Source organism: Aphis gossypii, chromosome 2, assembly GCF_020184175.1.
Source record: "Aphis gossypii isolate Hap1 chromosome 2, ASM2018417v2, whole genome shotgun sequence".
Lineage (NCBI taxonomy): Eukaryota > Metazoa > Arthropoda > Insecta > Hemiptera > Aphididae > Aphis > Aphis gossypii.
Genome location: NC_065531.1, coordinates 30,623,096 through 30,646,316, shown reverse-complemented (window position 1 = coordinate 30,646,316; position 23,221 = coordinate 30,623,096). Strand labels below are relative to the sequence as shown.

Here is a 23,221-nt window from a genome sequence, read left to right as displayed (position 1 = left end):
TATTATACGCACACACACACATGTGTGGTATAAAGACGTATATTTTAATAATATGGTATATAGGTACTTATCGCGTGCGAGTGCGCGCGCTCGTGTAATTCGTGTTTATTGCTATTCCCGTCGGTCGGTCGGTCGGTCCATTTAAAAGCGTATATTCTTGACGTGTGTCCCCTTTGCCGATCCGCGCGGGTCAGTTTGATAGCATTTGCAGCGCGCACGCAACGCATTTCACGCCACGACGCGCACCCGGAACGGATTCGAGACGATATTCAATCATCGCATTGACGTTTTTTATAAACATTATAATACGATTTTACGCGTTTCGCACGTCGGCCGGCTACCGAACACAAACACGAGTACAATACATAAGACGTGTAGTATATAATAGGTATAAATTATTAAAAAACTGCCCTTCGCGACAGATTTTCGTTGCACGCGGTTCTCTTTTCATCTTCTCGGAGAGGTGAGACCCGTCGGCTCGCGGTCTTCGGCGCGTCATAGGCATTTTCGTTTTTTTTTTTTTTTACAACCCGTCGCGCACCGTGCGCGGGACCCGTCGTACGGTTTAATATAATATTATATAGTATTTTAAGTTCAACATAATTGGTGTAATAGTGCGCTTACCGCGAAAGTCGAAAAGTCGTTATTTACATCGATCCGCCGTCGTCTTCCAATCACAGTGGACCGCGAACGAGGACTGAAACGCCGCCGTCTCTTGGTCGTAACGTAGTCGTCGTCGTCGTCGGATGATGTTCAGTAAGCACAAAATTCATTTTGCCGTCGTTTTGCGCTTAATATATATATTATATATTATTGTTTTTATATCGTATACTGTTATTGCCACGTTGACTGAGAAATCGTTGACAAATGAACGAATTGTAAAAATCTCCTTATCGTGGAGAAACGCGTTTACTTGACACCACAGTATATATAATATTATGTCGGACGAACGGACGCGGCAAAAATGTGTCCAAGGCCGCTGCGCGTCGTTTCCGTCGACCGGCTACCGCGCTTTGTTTGCGCGGGTTAGCAAAGACGCATAAAATAAAATACGCTTCTGTCAAGGAAGTTGTACCTTTGCCGCCAGCCGCGTAAAGTTTTCGTCTCGTGTCGTTATGATAGTATACAATAGTCCCGGGCGTTTATAACGACAAAATCATAGTCATCGAAGTCGACAAATTTAAAATAGTGTTGTGAAATTATATCGCCTAAATGAATACAGTGACACAGGACACGCGGGACTAAAATATTACATAAACGGTATACATAATACATATATTAGGTATATTTTCATCGATTTTAGTTGGGGATGTACAGCAACGACACGACATTTGAATATTATTTATAATAAATGCGCTGCAAAAACGAAAAACCGACGAAAACTGCGATGAGAATTACGGTATTTATAGTCCTGTATATATTGGTTGTTAATTCTTTACTCAAATGAAAAGTTTTTAAAGCAACAGGTTTTTATAACATGATATCGGTAATGGATATCTAATGATTTTTTTTTGTTTAAAGAAATCATAATTTTTTAAAGAAATTTAGGGAAAGCAATTGAAGTTTAGGTTAGCTTTCACCCACTGAAGCGAACCGATTTTTACGAACGTACTCCTCTAATAGGCATAATATAGTTCTTACATAGTTATACTTAAAAAAGTTATTATTGTTATAAGTTTTATAATGATTAGGATAATAGACAGTTTTAATATTATTATTTTCTAAAAACTATAACATACACCTTTTATAAATTTAATATTTTGGAACATATCACTTAACAGGGATCCTTTTTTTTTTAAAAAAAAAAAAAACAACGATGATTTATATAATATATACATTATACTGCAGGGTGTCCAATGAGGATTTATCTATTGTGACATCTCTTTAAATAGTAGAAATATCATAATTTTGCAGTTATTTTTTAAAAGATTCATCATGATAAGGACTTAAAAAAATATATTTTTTATTTAATTATTTTCAAAAAAAGTCATTTTGTAGAGTTTATTTTTCTGAAAATTGTAATGTTTCAACATTTTATTCTCAATAACATAGTTATTTTTAATATTTTTTTTAGTAGGTACACTAAAAGCATGCACCGACCTCACTATTCCGCGGGCCATATATTTGATACTATATGGAATTAAATAATTCACAGTGTTTTTCGAAACTAGAAAAAAATATTTAAAAACACGAAATTAATGAAAATAAAGTGATGAAACGTCAACATTTTTAGAAAAATAAACTCTATAAAATGCATATCTTCATTTTTTTGAAAATTATTTTTTTTAACTTTTTACCAAAATATTAAATTATCTAAAAAACAGAATTATGATCCATCATTTCAGAAGAGATCACAATGGTCAAATCCTTACGGGAAACCTGTATGGCTGTATATATATATATATATATATAAGAACATATTAAGAATATTCCATATAATGTTTCACAAGTTTCATATTTACGTTATACCTCTATGTGTAGATACCTACTTTATTGGAGAAATGCGAGATGTGTAAGTTTATAAAATATTTAAATATATCATCTTTTTTATTGATTTGCTTCTGTAAAATTTAATCTAAAATATGCATCCGTTAAATCGAAATATCAAATTACTAAATTTCAAATTATACAATGAACTGTTGCGTTAGGTATTTTAGGTTTGTCTTATTTTAATAATAGTATTCATATTGATTTAAAGTGTTCAGTTTTAGAAATGAACTCAATGAGTAAATGAATATGTTATACATTTTTATCCATGTGTAATGACAAGTAATTTTATATTGGATAATATTTATATACTATTATTTAGTTGTTTATTTCATTATTTGTAAACAACTAAATCAAACATACAGCCATATAGATAGATATTACATTTTTATGTTAAATTATTTTAAAATCAACAACATGTGTCTAACAACTCTAACATTATCAAAAATTAACGAAGTTTTTCATCATGTTATAGTAATGTACAATCAATGTCTAATGTCCGATTGTGTTTTATCTAAAAAAAATAGTTTTAATATTCTGTGCCTTTGGTTTTTAGTATATTAATATATTTTATATTAATTATCTACCTATACTCTTATATTTGGAATCATGCGAAAATAATAGACTTTAACAAATATTATCAGATATCAAGTTAAAGAAGAATACTATTCGTTTATTGAGGTATGACTGTATATCAAGAATTCCAAATTATTTTAATAAAAGTGTTACTCATAGTGTTACTAAATGTTTGTAAATAAAAAGTAAAACAAAAAAATTTTTTTCACTTAACATTTTATTTATTTTGTTTTGATAACAATTATATTCTATGCAATATTATAGCTAAATAAAATGAAAATATTTATTATCAACAAAGTTTGAAGAAAAAATATGTAATGTTCTACTTATTAGTTATTATTCACTTCTTAATTCTTTATAAAAATCAAATTCATATAGTATCTCATACATAATATCATCTTAATTAATAAAGAAAAAACAATTTTATTTATTATTTTAATAAATTAATATTTTTATTAGATTATTATGATTTTTTTATGTGTGATTAGAAACAATTTATCAATATTATTGTCGTGACATTATTCGTAATTATTGTATAACCATATATATTAAAGTTATAACTTATGAAAGGAATAAATGTATAAGTTTTGAATTAATTAAAATTAAAATGTCTCTTATAAACACGTAATGACTCCACCAATAAAATACTTGAAAATATGAGTGGTGAATATAAAAAAAAAATAAAAATACTCAAATTTGGAATGTTAAACATGATTTAGGTAAATATTTGGGTGTTAACATAAAATAAATATCCTACCTATCGCAGATTAATTAATTGGTCATAGTCTATCATTATGTTAGTTTTTTACATTCTCGCGAGTATTAATTGATTCATTTTTAACTAATTATCTATTCAATCTACAAACAGATATGTCACTGATTTTTTTCATCAAAATTCGTTTGCAACCTTAACATTAATTATTTAATACTATTATTTGGGGGTATATTTAAATCTTTAGATTTTTGTTTAAATATTCATTTTGTAGAATCGACAAATAACCACTATACGACTTATTAGAATATAATCATGCCAAAAACTGTAGAATATGCTTGAAATGCCATTTTGTCCGTATTTAAATCAATTTTTCAAATAAAATGTTATGTACACGTTATTACAATAATGAATATCCTTTTTTTAGTGTTGAGTATGGTAAATTCACGTATTTTCTTAATAAAATAATTTGCGGCGGTTAAGCATACCTTCCCCACTACTGAAGCTTATATGTTTGGCAAAATGACGTGCATTAAATAATATAATATTACATCACAGCGATGCTTGTTGATTTCATATAAATCGTCTAAATGTATAATCTTATCGTCGCCTCGCTGTATTTTGGCCAGTCAAAATATAATGGCTAGTATAATTAATCTATTAATGATCATAAAGTAATTATTTTTTTATCGATTTCGCCAACATTATTATATTACGTATACAATATTATTAGGTATTCTAATTTCTATTAAACAAGTATTTTAGAAAAGTTCAATCACGTTTAATGCGGGTTAACGACAGAAAGAAACGTTAAAAATGAGAATCTAACGCGTCCGAGTCCAATGTAGAGAGAATACAAATATTATATTCTTAGAAATCGATATAGGTAGGCGTCGTGTAAAAATGTAATGCAAATTATTAGGTGTGCAATATGACCTAGAAATGCGTTTGAAGCATAGTATAACAATAATAATATTTTTTTTAAACAATTGCTTTACAATTATATTAGTATTACTATTACCGACCTATCTATGTGTGATTATATGGGGATAATTAATAAGGGATGTCTGTCGTGGTGTTAATTATTATTTTTTCGAGTAAACTTGTTGATGGTGTACATGATTTCGTTGTACTATTTAAAAGAACCATATCATTGATTAAATAAATAGAATATCTGAAATCATATAAAATAGCTATAATAGCTCAACTATTTTTAATTGAAAAAATCATGCGTATTATTAGATCTCATTATTTTAATTATGATAACAGTTATCGAATACACACAGACACACACGATTTTATGATTTTAATTAATACCTTTTATTCTTCAAATGTACAATAAAATAATACATTTTAGTAAATCGTAAAATGTGAGATTTTAAATCACTTGATACCTACTGTTAACTATATGCTCATGACATTTTCAGATTGACATTTCAATGTACTATTTTAGGTATTAATTGTGTATACATCGATTGGCATGATTTGAAGATAATCAATTGAATATTAATATCTTTAGTTCCTTAAAGTTTCCTTTAGCAGTAATGGTATGTAGTATTTGATAAATTAACAAAATAATTATTAATATAATAATATGACTAAAAAAAAAAAAAAATCAAATCTCATAAATCTAAAATTTCAAATTATAATTTGTATGTATACTATGGTTCACTAATGACTTTATGAGACATGCTACAAGTCGTACTTAGTGTTTTCCGATTTCCGACACACTTAACTGTATTAATGTCAATGGGTAAAAAAAATATCCGGTCAGGTGCAGCAGATGGTCTTCATATTATTTATATATTCTATTAGCAATTTTCCGATGGAATTAAATGAATGGCGTTTTAACATAAAATATAATAATATAATATTATAATTTATAATGAAATATTATTGTTATCTATACTTAATGGCTCACGGATAAGAGAGCATCGTGAAGAACAACAGCTCTTTCGCAGCGCGTTCTACGAACTGTAAACATTTAAAATGTTCATCGTATTAAATTGATATGATAGTTAACAACATTAATGAAGCTGAGTAAAAATACCAACTTTGAATGGATTTAAAGACGCGTAACATAACATAAAATTTGTATTCAATCGAAAATGTCAATTTTATTAATCGAAACGCAATAACAGTGTATTTTATCATAGATAAATAATCATATAATAATACTGCAATATGACGTGCTTGCAGTAAGATGGTTTTTGCGATCACCACCCATCGCAGTTGACTGATGCTGCTATTTAGTGCACACGCATTACAGGTGATGCAATTATACTTTACCGTTGAATATTCACAAATTTCATACAAGTCGTTTACAGAGATGATATACCATCGCCTAATTGATTGTGAGACATCTGCATAGAGTTAGGCATTGCCTTGAAATACTTTATTGCGTTGGCATTGAACACAATAATAATATCATCGTTTATTAAATTTTTTTTATAATAATATATAGGCGCGGATTTTTTAATATAAAAAAATTATGGCGCGGAAGCTAAACGTGTACCGTAGTTGTTTGCGATGCGAATATTTTTTGTATTATACAGTGACTTGACTGCAGCAGCTGTCGGGCTCGCCACTCACCGCACTCGCGCTCTGAATCGACAGAACTTGCACCACTATAAAATTACTCGAGCAAAAACTTTATTCGTTGCGATTATAATTATTATAAACAATACATAGGTATTATATAATTTCGACGGGAACGGCAGATTTTGCAAAGTTTTCGTCTTATCGAGGCGTTTAGAGTTGTGAAAGTTGTGTTCTCTGTTATAATATCATAATATATGTTATACGTATGCGTACCAGCCTACCTATATACCTACATGTAAATCATTTAATATATGATATCATATTATATAAATGTTATTTACGTTATCCATTTATTGTTGAATATTGATTAATGATTACATAATAGTACTATTATAATACACAACTACCTCTATGTACCTATGTGTATATAATATATTATAATAGAAATATATATTAATTATATAAATCAGCGATTCTCAGATCGATTGTCGAGACCTATCGGACGACCTAAGTTCCGTCGACCCATAATATTTGTGTATACACCACTGCTTGCAATATAATGTATTATGTATGCATCAGATATGCATTATTATGTGTGTGTGCTTATAGGTACTCTCATACAAATGTGAAGTCGAAAAACGTATGCTAAACACGTGTTCGGCGAGTAAAAAACAAGCCGTCGCAAAGATCACCGTTAAACCGCGACGTTCTCGATACAACAATCATACAAATGATCTATTATAACACAATACGCGAGTTGGTCATTATTATTGTAACGATAAATTTATATGAAATTTTTAAAAAGTCTGGTGTATTGTACGTGTACTAGGCATACCGTTATATTAGTGAGTAGGCTGCATGATATGTGTTAGGTCAGCGAGCGGCGCAATGACGCGACGACCAATTTTCTATTATTATTATTATTTTATTGTTTAATTGTATCGTTACAATGCTGACGTTATATACATAAACGACAAGTGCTCTTCACATCACAAATTAAAGTTAAATTGTGTCCATTTAGGTGTATGCTATTACAGCAGTAGCAGTGTGCGAGTGTGTATACTCGTATACGTATACTTACCTATATATATATATATATTATGTATATTATTGTAAACGACATGTTTCATTCTTAAATAAAAAAAAAAATTGTACAACAATCATCATTTTTTTTATACATATATATATATATATATTTTAAAAATTAAGACGATTTAATTGAAGTTAATTATTATTTTATTTTGTTTTAAACTGAGCCATTAAACACGTAATGTAGATTTATGTTATTCGAAACTATATACAAGTATATATCGTAATTTTTCTTGATTGTTTGTGAATAATGTTAATTAATTGACAGTTTTTAGCTAATGTATTTATAATATTTGTATTGGCTTATGAATTATTTCCACAGTCAATTGTAATAATTTTTCTTTGGAGTTAAATTAAATTATCAATATTTAAGTATGATAAATATTTGATATGCACTCTGTATAAATGTAATTGTTTATTGTAATATCAGAGTTGTTTGAGTTCAAATTCAAAACATTTATTTAAAAGATATACTTATGTATATGAAATATATATATTATGTACTCGTATATACACATAATATATTATTAAGTTACTTATTTAAACAATTCAAACGAGATAATTAATTACTTAATCTAATTATTAATATCATACAATATAATTTTTTTTAAAAATTCTTTTTCATTTAAAATTCAATATTAATATAATATAGTATAATATACATAAGTATAGGTTATAACAACTTATAATATTTCAAGTTTTTTAAGACACGAACAAACACTGATGTGTATATTTATGAATATTATGATATTAATTTCATTATTAATATTAAATATCTTTTTAATAATATTTTTCATATATTATGTAAATTAAACACTTTTATTAATTATAAGTAATATTAATAATGACGCATATTTCTATAAAATTATAATGCCCATATCAGGGAGAAGAATATTGTAGTTTTAAATTTTTACTAATTTTTTGACTTAAAGGACATTAAGGATCAATTTAAATAGTAATAAAAGATAAATGTAAAAATATAACAAATTATACAGTAATTTGTTTATATTTTAATGCGATTAAAGTATTTCATGTTATTGGCAACCTAGTTCTTGTAAATATAAGCAGGTATAGATTTTAAATAATATAATAAGCTATCACGGTCAACATGTACTATCTTGGTACCGGAGGACTTTGGTCTGAGAGAATCAGAAAAATATCAAAAATATACACAAATGATAATGAATATAATATGCATGAACATATTGTTACATATTGTAACATTATTATTCGGTAATTTTTAATTGGAAAATAAAATAAAAACATTTAACAAAACGAAAAAACTGTACTCCACGTGTACATTTTTTCATTTTTGCTTCAATTACTTATATTGCAATTTAAGATTTAACTGATAATTTTAACATTTAATAATATTTTGCTGCATTTACTGCTGACGATACATTGAGTAATTCGATTTTGCCGATACAATATAATATTATATAGATAAATTATATTTTTTTTCATTTTACGTTTTTATATCATATTTGGATTGGAAACATTATTTCATATTCTATTTAATAAAAACAATAAATTGCGTATACGTATGCGGTCTGCAATTTTTATCGGACGTACCTTTTTATCAACATGATTGCGCGCGTGTATCCATATACAGAGTGATTTTTAATAGTAAACAATCTTAACAATCGTCAAAAATAATATTAATTTTTAAAAATACTTATGTTATTACCTAAAAATATTTTTTTTGTTTTTTTTTTGTTTTTGGTTTCAAAACAAATTTATTCTAGAGTTTTCACTTTTTAGTTTTTAAAATTATAATACACATTATAAAGCAGGATGTTTTTAAATTTTAAACGATTAGTTAATTAGTTTTAAGTTGCAATTACTTATATGTATTTAAAGTTTTGATAAGGGTTATAGTGTGCCAAACTTTTTCGTGTTACCTATTATACTCAGCTCATATAACTTTTAATATTTATAACTAATTAAATACTCAAATTGTATATATTATTTAATAACGATTCTCAAAAAAAAAATTTTAAATTTTAAATGTCTTTTTGGAATAATAAGTTATTATATTAAAGAAAATTAGTATGCTATTAGTATAATATCATAAAATAATTATATCAATGAATAATATACCAATGTGGTGGTAGGTATCATTTTATTTATTATTTAAATTTAATATTTACCTAACTTAATTTTTGTAAATTATTAATTTCTAATGATATATATATATAATATATATATATACATTTAAGTATTATACTATATTATAGTGTATGCAATGTGTACGTAGTGAGATATCATAATAATATTATCACAATTAAGCCATTCGGATGACAATAAACATTGACATTGTGTAGTATATTTTATTGCCGGTAAAAGAAAACAGAATACTGCTATCAATGGCTGAATTATCAATTTGAATTTAAGCAATTATCCGGATACGATATATAGATACAGGGTGATTCATCAAGCATGGTTACTGCCGTCTGCCATTTTTTATTTATTTAATAATGAATTTTTTTAAATTATTTTTTGGAACGTTTAAAGTTTTGAATATAATTCAATTTTAAAATTCTTAAGATTTGTTGTACCTACTACCTACTTAAAAAATGATATATTATGGTCATACAAACTCTTGTATTTAAAATGAAACCCACCTTTTTTTTTGCTGTTTATTAATTAACGGATAACTTTTTATTGAATATTGATATATCTATAAATACTTAATTGAAAATTCAAATGAGTAGTTTTTAAGTTATTAAAATGTTTACAGGTACTAAGGATGAAAGTTATTAAAAATGGTTTTACAAAAATATAAAGTAGATGTAATAAGTATCGGGTCTAGTAGTTATTTATTATACTTTATTATTTTAATACAAATTTTAATATTGATAGATTAATATAAATTAATGAAATGCCTATAACTATCATATTATTATTCAAACTCATCATCGTGGATGTATTGAGCCGTAGTACCTACACAAAGTTAAATAAACGAAATGCTACGTATATGCATTTTTTGATCCGTTGTAATTTTCAGAAAAAATATCTGTTTTCAGGGAATTTTTATTTTAAAAAATAATAGCTTATATCTCTATATGACACTATACTTATTTGAATAGCAGAAAAAACTCAAACAATTAAATTCGAGTATTATGGACTTTAAGTCGTATATTTAAACAATTTTAATAATTAAACTGAATTTTATACTGATTTATTTTTTATTAACTGATTTTGATAATTAGACTGAAGAAAAATAGAGGGTGACTATGCTTGACGAATCACTCTGTATATTTGTACATTAAAATGCTGCACGCGTTAATAATATTGTTATTATCTCAATGAATCGTGTTGATGATGTGCAGGTATACTTATGTATAATATGTTATTTGAGATTTAAATTGATCACTGGGCATTCTTATCATTCTTATTATTTTTTAAGCCGTTTGATTAAAATATTTTTCGATTTTAAATATCATCGTACATGGTTTCTAATTGTGAGTATTCAATATATATACATTATACATACATAGTAGGTACATAATACAGTCAGCAAAAGGTCATCTCATATGGCTTATTACGGGTAGTGCCATTTCATTATTATTCTGTTTCGTGACCACTACCACAATTATAGATAACTACATACTGCCGCAACTATATAAATTATCAAAAAGTAAACATAAAATAAAGCATGTGTAAAAAAATTCGTTTCATTCATTTTATGTAGTAAAATATTATATTACTTTTAAAACATTAGAAGTATTATAGTAAAGTTATAATCTTTTATGTACACATTGCGATTATTTAAACAGCAAACACTAATTATTTTAACAACTAAGCTACCGACAAAACATAAGTATATTTATAAGCAAATAGCAATCTATTAACACTTTATAATTATTCTTAATTTTTATCAACCAAATATTTGCCGGTTAATGACTAATATAAATCTACTATCGCAGTCTGAAGCAGAATAATAATGTATACATTTTTTATTACCTATATGTCAATTGATAATTGTATGATAACTTTTTACTATAATTTTTATTATTATTAAAGGCGTCTAAAATTTAGAGTTCAGACATTTAGATATGATTAGTATGAAAAAGGTGAAACAGCAAAAGTGGTATGACTACTATTTATACTTCTTTATATTAATACACATTTTTAGTAAGCTAAACTTGACTGAATCGTGTAAATCAGTAAATCTATATTGTTTAATTTTCATGGTTAATTGACCAATGTAATGTTGTCCACTTATCAATGATAAAATATTAAATTTTTAATTAAATCGTTAAAATTATATACTTAGTTAGTTTGAATCCATTAAAATATTCATTATCTAATACTGTGTAAAATTATATAAGGATAGATAAAGTACATATTATAATTATTTTTTATGCTAATATGTATTCCATAATTCTCAATATAATTTACAAATAAATTGTCTCAATGTTTATTATATTAATTAATAATTATATACATCACGCGAGTTATTACCTAGCTGCTTATAAACGCTAAATGAAAACTATTCTGAGACCTGATAACTAAAAAATATAAAAATAAATAATAATAATAATAATAATAAACACAATAAGAATAGTTCAATCTCGCAAGCTTTCCGGTCGTTTGTTGCATTTTAAATACATTTCGAAATCGAATAAGTGATTGGAAGTCGTCACCATAATCGATCACCGTCGATACTGTGGTTCATAAGATTTATTGTCATCATAATAATGGTAAATTTATGGTCTTTATTATCGTATATATATTATTTTTGTATAAGATATAACTACATAAATTATAATATGTACAAATATGCGATGATAGTCGTGTAGGATTTGGTTATAGAACGTTATTGGTGAAATAATTGGGGTCAATAAAATATTAACGTCATGAGGTTAGGTTAATTGTATCGGAACTATTTAAATTGTACAATGACATTTTTCGTTAACGCAATAATTATTATTACTCATCAATAAATAAAATGATAGGTTGAATCTCTATGGTGTAAAGTAACCCCAAGCGAAACCGTCTACAAATATTCTACATCACATATACCATCAGAACACCATCAGTATAATATTGTATTACAGTTATCAACTTAAAGAACTGAGTTTTGAGATGATCGCGTTTAATGAATTTAATCGATGTTAAAATACATGCTCATAGAACAAAAAGTATAATATTTAACATCCATTATTAGAATTTCGGTTTTAATTAGCATAATATTCTACAAAAATACGTGCGTTGTCAAAAACGTAACTTTTATTTTAAATAATCGCATGTAATTTAAAACAGACAATCACATTTTTAGTTTTTTACACTTATAAATTGCCGACCATTTGCTATCGATTTTCGTCTGTGAACTTCGTATAACATTATAATAGATCGTTTATCCGTTTGTCGACAATTTGCATGGCATATTTGACACGCATAGGTATTTTCATCGATATGAATAGTATCGCATATAGTATTATAGTGAAAAGTACAATTGAATCTATTGTCCGAAATTAAGGTTATTTTGATTATTATTGTTTTTATTATACTACTACTGCAGAATTGGAAAACATATATCTACGCATTATGTGCGTTATCAAAACGTTGACGTCTGGACCGAGAGAACGACGCAGCTCATATTCTTAAAATAACCATTGTTATAACAGTAAGTTGGTTGTTGATGGATCGATAACAATTACTTGGATTTCTTGGGAACCGTAAAAAAAAATAAAATAATAATAATAATAATAATTATGAGATAATAATATGTCGAATGCGTGTGCGTTATTGACGGGGTAAAAAAAATATAAATCGTTACAACGAAAACCGCATATAATTATGAATTATGTAATGATAATTTTTTTTATTAAAACGATGTATTTATACTGAATATAAACAATGCGTTAATGTAATAATAATGAAGTAAAATTTCTATATAAACTAATATATTGATCACAGATGATAATTGCGGATTGGTAGCTGCAGCGCATGATTATAGTCCCGGTCCGATCATCCTAGCACAAAACGCCTGTAAAATATGTGGATCATGAATATTATATTGGTACAGGGTGTTTTACCGAGCATAATTACCTCCTTTTTTCTTCAATAAACGGATAAACATAAATTCAAAATCTGATTCTTGGAATTTTTAATTTACTTAAAGATTATATTTTTAAATTCTTGCAGTTTTCTTGTACTTTCTTCTAGTTTTTCGTACTTCAAAGTTCAAAGTGTCTTGTGGTGATATGAACATCTGTTTTATAAATAAAAATTCTTCTTTTAAATAGTAAATTATTTAGCGAACTATTATTTTGAACATTTTTAGTTATTAAAATCAAAATTTACATGATTAGTTTTTGAGTGATTGTGTAATGAGGATCATAGGTCAGGTTAATGTGTTAGGGATAATGATTCCCTAATGACATTATATTATGATAATTGATAATGTGTTTGATAGATAAAAAATAAAGGGCCACATTGATTTGAAATTATATTATTCTATAAATATTTATATCACTCTGTATTCAAAGTGCCTGTATAGAAATTTTAAAAAAACAGTAGAAAATGCGACGTTGGTGTTCTGTCAAAAAAAAAAAAAAATCAATCACACATTTTACGTCATAATATAACACAGAAGAATCGCATCATTATCGAATTATAATGTTATTATAATGCAAGGCTCGTATGTACTGTATTGATTTACGTCACTATTGTTTAGATGTTGTAGCAAATGGTGTAATTACATAGGTTTTGAGGGTTACAAGTGAGAATTAGAACATGGTAAAATGTTAATATTATATACATTTATCGGAATATTTCGATCATATCGGACTTGCGACCATCGTCGTCTGTCGAAGATTTTAATTTACATAATATGTAATACGCAATAATATATATATATATAATGTGTGTGTATGTAAATATTTTTACATAATATTATTATACGTCATCATTCTATACTGTACCGAGACGCGTGTGACAATACTAAGTATTATTATTACTTAAGTCTTAAGTTGTTTTATTGTTTGTAAAATCTTAAATGACATTTTTGGACGAGTTTTACTACAGAGTATTGTCATAGTAAGGCATTTTACTTTTAAAAGCGCGCTTGGCCAACTTTGTATTTCGAACGTATACCTATGCTGTACCTAACCTATAAATGAAAAAGAAAAAAGTCGTTTTTATTTCGTAGTTATGCGAAAGTTTTGAAAAAATCGTTTAATGAAACGTCCACTTTCGGCTCCAAACGCCGCAAATCGAAGTCAACGTGCACCGAAAAAAATTTGATCGCGGAGGGGACGATCATATCCCCCCTCGCTCGCGCTCATACACACACACACACACACACACACACACACACATAGGTGCGCTGCATCGGACACGATGATTGTCGATTATGTTATTATAATATGCTGCACATGATCGTATAGTATAGTTGCGCGTAACGAGCGAGTTGCGACGGCGGCGTCGCGTGTGTGTGTGCTGTACCTACGTTACGTTATTTGACCCTCCACCCTTCCGCCATCCCGCCCCACGTCCGCCGAGTGTCAAATCGATCAATAAAAATATTTTAAATCGTAAAAAAAAAATTCTACTCGATCGTCACATAATATAATACGCGTATATTGTGTTATACATGTTTTATTGCATTATTATTAACAGTCGCGCGGCTCCGGTCGTTGTTGCAGGGATGCAGGGAACGGTATAATTATTGGTCGTAGCTGTTTCAGCATCAATCCGCCGCCAGTCGTCACACCGCACGACAGCAATCGTATTATATTATTGACATCCACTACGACATTCGTCCACGGGACAGAACGGTCGTCGTCCCGGCGGAACCCTCACCGGAACCAAACACAAAACCCACAGGTACATCGACACCCGCACCATCATGAACTGGTCGCGTCTGTGCTTCCTGACGGTCGTGTCCGCGTTCGTCGCGACCGGCGTTTCCGGCTCTTACATACTGGAAGACACGCCGCTCCACTGTTCGGTGCGACGGAGCATATCGCCATGCACGTGCAGCTACTTCACCGGCATGGTCCGGCCCAAGATCATGGTCATCTGCCAGAAGATGGAGTCGTTCGAGAGCGTCATTGGCGCGCTGCAGAACAAGTTCGACGCGGTGTTCGACTACGTGCTCAACATCGAATACTCGGAACTCCACGACCTGGACACGAGGCGGTTCAACGAGTTGGGCTTCCCGATTGTCGACCTTAAGCTCACTAAAAATAATCTCAGGTGGGTACCTTCTATCATTATACTATCGAAATATGATTATAATATTATAAGGCTAGGGTTACCGCACTGCAGTATACATAGCAGGGGTGGCGAACCGTTTTTGGGTCGAGTGCCACATTTTTTCTATCGAGGTTTTGAAAATTTTTCACGTGCCCAAAGAAAATTATATTTTCTAAATATAATTTATAAATAGCATAATTTTTTAGAATTTTAATTTTTCGCGTACCACTGACATTTGACTAACTTGCCACCTCCGGCACGTGTTCCGTAGGTTCGCCACAGGTATATAGTTTTACGCAATACTATAGGTTTAAATGGGCATGTAATAGGGGCACCTGTCCCTGACCTCGGAATTTTGAAAGCCCGACAAATTGTATACGGTATTATTTATAATATTTTAAATCACTAGGTTTAAGTGAATTAAAAATATTTGTTCCATATACCTACTATAAAATAATAATCACAAATTGATAAAATTACAATCGTCGAAAATAATATATACTTTGGAAATAGCATGAAACCATGTTAAGTATAATGAAGGATTTGTATAGTCAAATGCGATCGTATAAACGTTTGAGCTCAGATAGAAACTTAATAAAAATATAAAATAGTTGATAGAGATAGGTAATTTGACTTTTAAAGTATCCATTCAATAATACGAGTATTATTGAGCATAAAATCAAAAATGCTATAAATTATATAACTTTTATATTAATTTCTTACTTAAGATTTAAGTGTAAATAATAATTTTTTTTAAATCTTTTAAAAAAATTATATCGTGGAAAAATTAAATACAATTATAAAAATCACTGTAAAATGCTCAGGACATTTTTTTTATAATTATTGTTATGTATAATATTATGTATAACATTTCACGAGTTTTTTTGTCTATTTAATTGTTTGCACTTAATATTGGCATATACATTATACGTATGTAAGATCATAAAGTAAATACAAATATTTAAATTTATAGATTTTGGCAATCAAATTTCTCATTGATTAATCATTTACATATTATAATATACATAAAATTCAAATGAATAAACATTTTAATATTTTGACGTTCGTCACTGTTCGAATACTATTGATGAACAAGTTGCACTGTATTGTTACACAATATTATATAATATAAATTGTTATTTGTCTGTTTAATTACATTAAATTTTTAATTCATTAACATTTTATTATAATATTAATAGATATTACTATGTATATAGGTAAATGTACGACGTGTTAGGGTATTCGCTATGACGATCGCTATTCATTATCTATTATTGTTTCGTAAAAACAATAACATCTGTACTGCTTCAATACGGCAATACACGACATGTAATTTTATATAATTATTACAATATTAACGATTACATTTTTTTGAGATAAATATTGTTCCGGCAAATCGAATAGACGTGAGCATTGCGTAAAATTAAAGGTTAGGCATAATAAGGTAGGTACATAGTATTGTTATCATAGTTATTATACGTACACCGTATAGTCATAACACTCATGTTTATATTATGTCCCGAGGTTGCATATTTTCTAAATGAAAATTAAGTTCTGATATTTACAACGGCATTGGTTTGACGGAAGGTCATGGACACGTCGAGTAGTTAGATCTTTTTGGCGGCTTCTCGGGAAGTTTCGTAAATATCATAGATTTTATCCTCTTAAATTGCAATCACTGAGTTTCGTCTACGCAAAAAGTTAAAGACACAAACCAAGAAGAATTATATTACTCAAAACACTATCATGTTGCCATTAGACAATCTAAATTGATTAGTCACGATTATTATAAAATTGACGTCGACGATAAAATAATAACTTACTATATTACCTACTTAATCACATTATTATCGTAAATTTACAAGGGTACCCAATAATTAATATAGATGATTTTGTTTCACTTTGTAGCACGCTACCAGACGAAGCTTTCATTGGTATGAACAGGATACGGATCCTGTACTTGTCGGACAACAGACTCTGTGCAGTTCCCACTCAGATATTCAAACACATGCCCAGTATCGAGGTATTGGACTTGGCCAGGAACTCCATACACAGCGTTGCGTCTGGAGACTTTCAAGTATGTATTATATTGTCGTGTATATACCGTTGAGTGTAAATAGAAATAATTCTTTGACTAATCTTCGTATGATGTATTGGCCATATTACATTTTATTATTGTAATAATATGGTTCTAAGTGTGTAGACACATTTTCCGGGCGGGCTCAGCTCTATTGCAGGAGAGCTTGTGTATCGAACAGGAAGTAGCGTGAGCTGCAATCCTTCACCCTGTGGAGATTAAACGCAATCGCTTGTCTACTGACTATAGTGATAAACACATTATGAATGTGAAATCATATTTTTCGTTATTGTGCCATTGCATTAAGATAGTAAAAAAAGAATAAACAAATATTGTAATATTATTTATTATAATAATTCGAAATGTTTATTATCATCAGTGTTACGTAACGAATATTCTCAATGACATCCGTATGTATATGTTATATGAACTTTACGCGGAAATCGGAAAACATACCTATAGGTATAGGAACAATGAAAATTTTTATGCGGGGAAATTACGTTTTTTACAAAATCCATATTTTTGCAATTCGAAAACAAATAACTGTAGTTTTATGAAATGCTGAATACATTTATAAAACATTATTCAATACATTGTGTACATTTAAAATCCTTTTGAGCTATTAAACATTTTGCAAATTTCAAACGTTTATATAAAAATAAATTGTGGTATTCTAGGTATTATTTAATTGGGATAGGTATGAACAATTTATGGAGAATCTATTTTATGATTGTATTAAATTCCCCAAGAATTTTTACTGCTTTAAAAGGTGATGAGTGATGACAAAAAACACATAATATCATATTGTATAAATTTACATTATAATCTAAAACAAGGCTAAAACAATATCAATATCGTTTTGCTTAAAGTCTAAAATGTAAACATGTATTATAAAAACTTATATTTTCAAAAGTTTTTCAGCAATATTTATCAGTTATAATTAAATATGAACCTCATTTTATTGTCGAACTATTTATAATTATTAGACATCATATTAGAATATTTTGATGTGATCGGTTATTTTGAATTGATTTTTAGAGCCTGTCGTTGATGAATACATTCGTGATGGCCACAAACAATTTAACCGATATAACGAACGGATCGTTTCCCACGACGTTGAGAAAAGTCCAATTGGCCGCTAACAACCTGACGGAATTGAACGGAAATTTGAGGTAAATTACGTTGCAGTAATAATTTGAAAGTTTGAATGCGTCGTGTTTTATCTTAAGTTATATACTCATGTATACGTATATTATATTATAGCTATATAGTATGTAGCGCTACTTGTTTTGTTCATCTATCGCGTCAATAATAATATTTTTCAACGGTACCATGGGCAAAGTCCGTTTGATATAATATATAATATTATAATACAGTAGTAATACACGTTATGAATAACACACGTACAAACCCACGTTTTAATATATGATAAAACAAATTAAAAACCATATTTTGTTAGTTATTATCTATTATATATTCGTGAATACCTTATATGTAATGTGTAGGTATACCCTATATTAAGGTTCTTATAACATACATTGTAAATAATTATCACTTACCTATATTTAAAAGTTTCGAATTTATATGCAATACATGCATTCTGCATAATATTACGTATTTGTTATATTTAATATTTTACGTAACTGTGTGTAATACCCATTCGTTTATATTTTTGATAGAAATCAAAAAGAACTGGAATGGCTGTACCTATCTAATAACCGGATAAAAAATCTTGACGGAGAATTGCCAATCGACAACGACAGACTTATAGTCTTGGACGTATCCAGAAATAGGTTAACTCATTTGCCACCAGAACTCAACTGTCTCAAGGCGCTGAGGTATTTTTACTGTGCATCCAATCAGTTGACAGGACTAAACAAAACGCTTTCCAAATCAAGAAAATTGGTTTGGCTAGAGCTCACCGGTAACAAGATACAAGAGGTATGTGTGTGCAGTTGATGAAATTTTTTTGAAATAAATCATAGGAGAGAGGAAAAATACATATTTATCAAAAATATGACTGTAAAAATATAATAACTTCATTTTTTTTATAAACTCCACACAAGGATAATTCATTATGATGTATAATGTTATCTGTTACTAAGTCGTAAATAACTTTTCATGCGAAGCAATACAATTTCGATTGTATTAACTTTTATTTGGTATTTTACAATATTTTCCTAATAATTGTATCAACAGGTTTTCACATAAGTAGAAAATATATTATGTAGATCAACAAACATTTAATGTAATATATCGACATTTGTTTTATGATATTTTTATATATTTGCAGTTGGCATCCGACGAATTCCAAGAAGCATCAATGATCGAAGTATTAGAACTCAGCAATAACTGCATTAAACACCTGAACAAATCGCTGTTGCCACTCACTCAACTATCTGAAATAAATTTGTCCTACAATAAAATCAACGAATTCTCGTTAACTGAAATCAAGGGATTAAAGGAACTTAAGTTGGTCGATCTGTCACACAATACGATTTCCAAACTCAGTGGCCATTCTGACGTAATATACAATAGAATACGTACATAGTTAATGCGACTATGCGCAATATATGCAGTAAAATTTAGGAACAATAAGTTATAATATAATACTTGGTTTTTCTATTTTTTTTCTAGATTATAAGTGAACCAGTGACTGGTATCGAACACTTAAAGTTGGACCACAATGAGTTGGATTCGCTCGGTGGATCATTGATAGGTATCAAAACACTTGTCAAACTCAATATAAGTCATAACAAATTCACCGAAATTTCACCGTACGATCTGACCGGATTAAATTTAAAAATCTTAGATGTATCCCACAATCTGTTACACATACTCCCAGACTCGTCTCAGGTAATTATTCGATGGACGATTTAAATCACATATAATAATATTAGGTGTGTTATAATTTTCTTGTATATTATGATTTTGATTTTGATCTCATAGATTCATTTGCCAGCTCTTGAGACATTAGTAGCTTCGTACAACGTTTTGACCGGTTTGTCAAAAGACTTCCAAGGATACCCTGTACTTTGTCACGCCGATCTAGAGTTTAACAATATAATGACCATTCAGGAAGAGTTGGTCGAAATGACCCAATGCAAATTGCACGGAGTGAATAGCACGTTGAGAATATACTTGGAAGGTAAAACGGAAATATAGACGGCTACTAAAATATTGTTGTCAATATTATACGTCAGCTGGTTGATACCGAATTCGATGTCGTGAAACGATTATATCTCACGAACACGCATTGTCTCGAAAATGATTTTAAATTTAAAAACAATTTTACATAGGTATACTCTTATATTATATTCGAATACAAAATCGGTAGTTAATTATAAATATTTAAAGTTGAAATGAGGAAAGTGAAGTAGGGTTCAATGACGGCACACTACTCCGCTCATCAAAGTTTTAATACTTATAACACTAATTAGATGCCGGTTTGAAATTCATATTTTATATACATCAAAATTCAAAATAAAATATTTTGAAAAACAATATGAAATTCAAAACGTAGGTATATTGTCTTTAAAAAATCATTACTAAAAAAAAAAAAACAGTAAGACAGTAACAATAATTTAAAAAAGTTTTAAATTTTTATCGTACTGTATTTAAAAAGAAATGTTCCACTTCATATTGTTTATACTTTTCCAAGACGATGTGTGTTTACATCGTCAAACTAATATCTTTGTATTTAGTTCGTAATAATAATCCAAACTTAATTTACGTCAACAGACAACCCTGTGCTGTGTGACGACAAGACAAAAATCATAACGAAGGCGATGGAGTTGAAATACAACGCGGAAGTCAGTGGCACAGCCAAGTGCATTCCCGTCACAAATGACATAAAAATTTCTAACTTGACCGAGATCGACAAGTCACCAATTACCGTGATCGTGGCCTGATCATCGTCAACTATACGCGTATTATATCTTTGAATTAATATTATATATGTTTCCGTGTTAATATTATAATTTTTATTTATATATATATATATACAATTTCTATATTAATTGTTTTTACTTCTCTGTTGATTATACTATTTTATTTTAATAATTTTTCTCGTCGTCCCTCGGACCTGCAATACTATATATATATATGTATACGTGAATAATAATATGTGCTCTGCACTGTCATCACGAACCTTAGAAAGCCTATATATATTATATATATATATATATTATGATTAATATAGATACTTTTGTAAACGAAGCGTAACGTATATATTATATGCTCTGTTCACACAGCTATCTAGTCTAGCTTGTATCGCGACTATATAATAATATTCTTATGATATGTTATTATAACGATAATAGTCGTAATAATAAAAATATTGTATATTATTATAGTATTATTATTATCATTATTATCGTTTTCTAGATCATAATTATTATATTGTTAACGAATATACATATAATATGTGTTATAACGTGGAAAGGGATTGGATCGTATACAGTAGGTATATATAGTGTATGTTCTGTTTATTATTATTTTTTTCACTTTTTCCTGTAATAAGGTGTTCGTATGATTGTGTCACTCCGCTTAGACTTAAATAATAATAGTAAAAAAAAAAAAAAAAATGTTAGTGACCATAAAACAATGCAGCGTGTTATTTACTACATACAATATGACTAATTGTTGGTGCGAAATCAAAATTTGCAGATAGAACTTTAAAATCTTACAACTACTTTATTGTTTATATAAATGTATGTGATTGCTATTATTTTTCATTTTAATGTTTATAATTGTTTTTTTTTTCTATATACTTAAACTAATAAAATAATGTTTAACTTTCACTGTTCAGTTTTATTATTTCTTTTTGTATATATTCGCTTTTATACGTTTTCGAAACGAAAGTTTTTGTTTTGTATCTCTATTATAATAAAGCTTGTATTGAGGGGGAAAATGTATTTAGAGCGCGTCTCTACTGTCAAAATAATTTTTCCACTTCGCTACTCAAACTTAACGAGGGACAAGGGTTTCGTTTCCGTCTTTGCTTCGAGGAAAAATAAGTTTTTTTCTGCAGGACAATGGAAACTTATGGTAGCTCTTAAATAAAGAAAGAGGGTGACCAAAAAAAAAAAAACTAAAAAAATCTACTTCCTACGAGATTTACTAAGGGTACAACCCGCGGGCATTATATAGTCATTTGAAGGGTGAAAATAATGGTTGAACGTTTATTTCAGCTTTAAAACTACATTCACGTTCAAGAATAACAAAAAATATTTTACAATACCTTTACCTATATTGTTGTTCATAACTTAAACTTAAAAAAAACCATGGTTAAATTTTTATATTTTAAAAAACTCATGGTTCAATTATTTTTTTTAATAAAATAAACTTTTCTGGTTATACCAAAAGGATAAATTACTAAAGTATTGATTATAATAAAATTATAAATTAATAAAAATACATTTTTTGTTTTACTTTAAAATTTTTAATGTAAATACATTTTTACTGCTAAGTGGAAGTATAATTATGTAGAAAATTATTGACCGTAAAAATATGTATTATATAGATCAAAT

The 23,221-nt window shown here is 28.5% G+C and overlaps 1 protein-coding gene across 1 annotated transcript; it reads left to right on the top strand.

Moving 5' to 3' along the window:
- Window positions 1-57: 57 nt before the first annotated feature.
- On the top strand, window positions 58-22,492 carry LOC114127332 (leucine-rich repeat-containing G-protein coupled receptor 4-like). Its single transcript, XM_027991536.2, has 9 exons — window positions 58-756; window positions 15,061-15,613; window positions 17,522-17,690; window positions 18,729-18,862; window positions 19,370-19,631; window positions 19,984-20,214; window positions 20,328-20,546; window positions 20,640-20,838; window positions 21,432-22,492. The coding sequence occupies exons 2-9, from the start codon at window positions 15,264-15,266 to the stop codon at window positions 21,599-21,601; spliced, it is 1,734 nt and encodes a 577-aa protein (XP_027847337.2). The 5' UTR covers window positions 58-756; window positions 15,061-15,263; the 3' UTR covers window positions 21,602-22,492.
- Window positions 22,493-23,221: the final 729 nt, after the last annotated feature.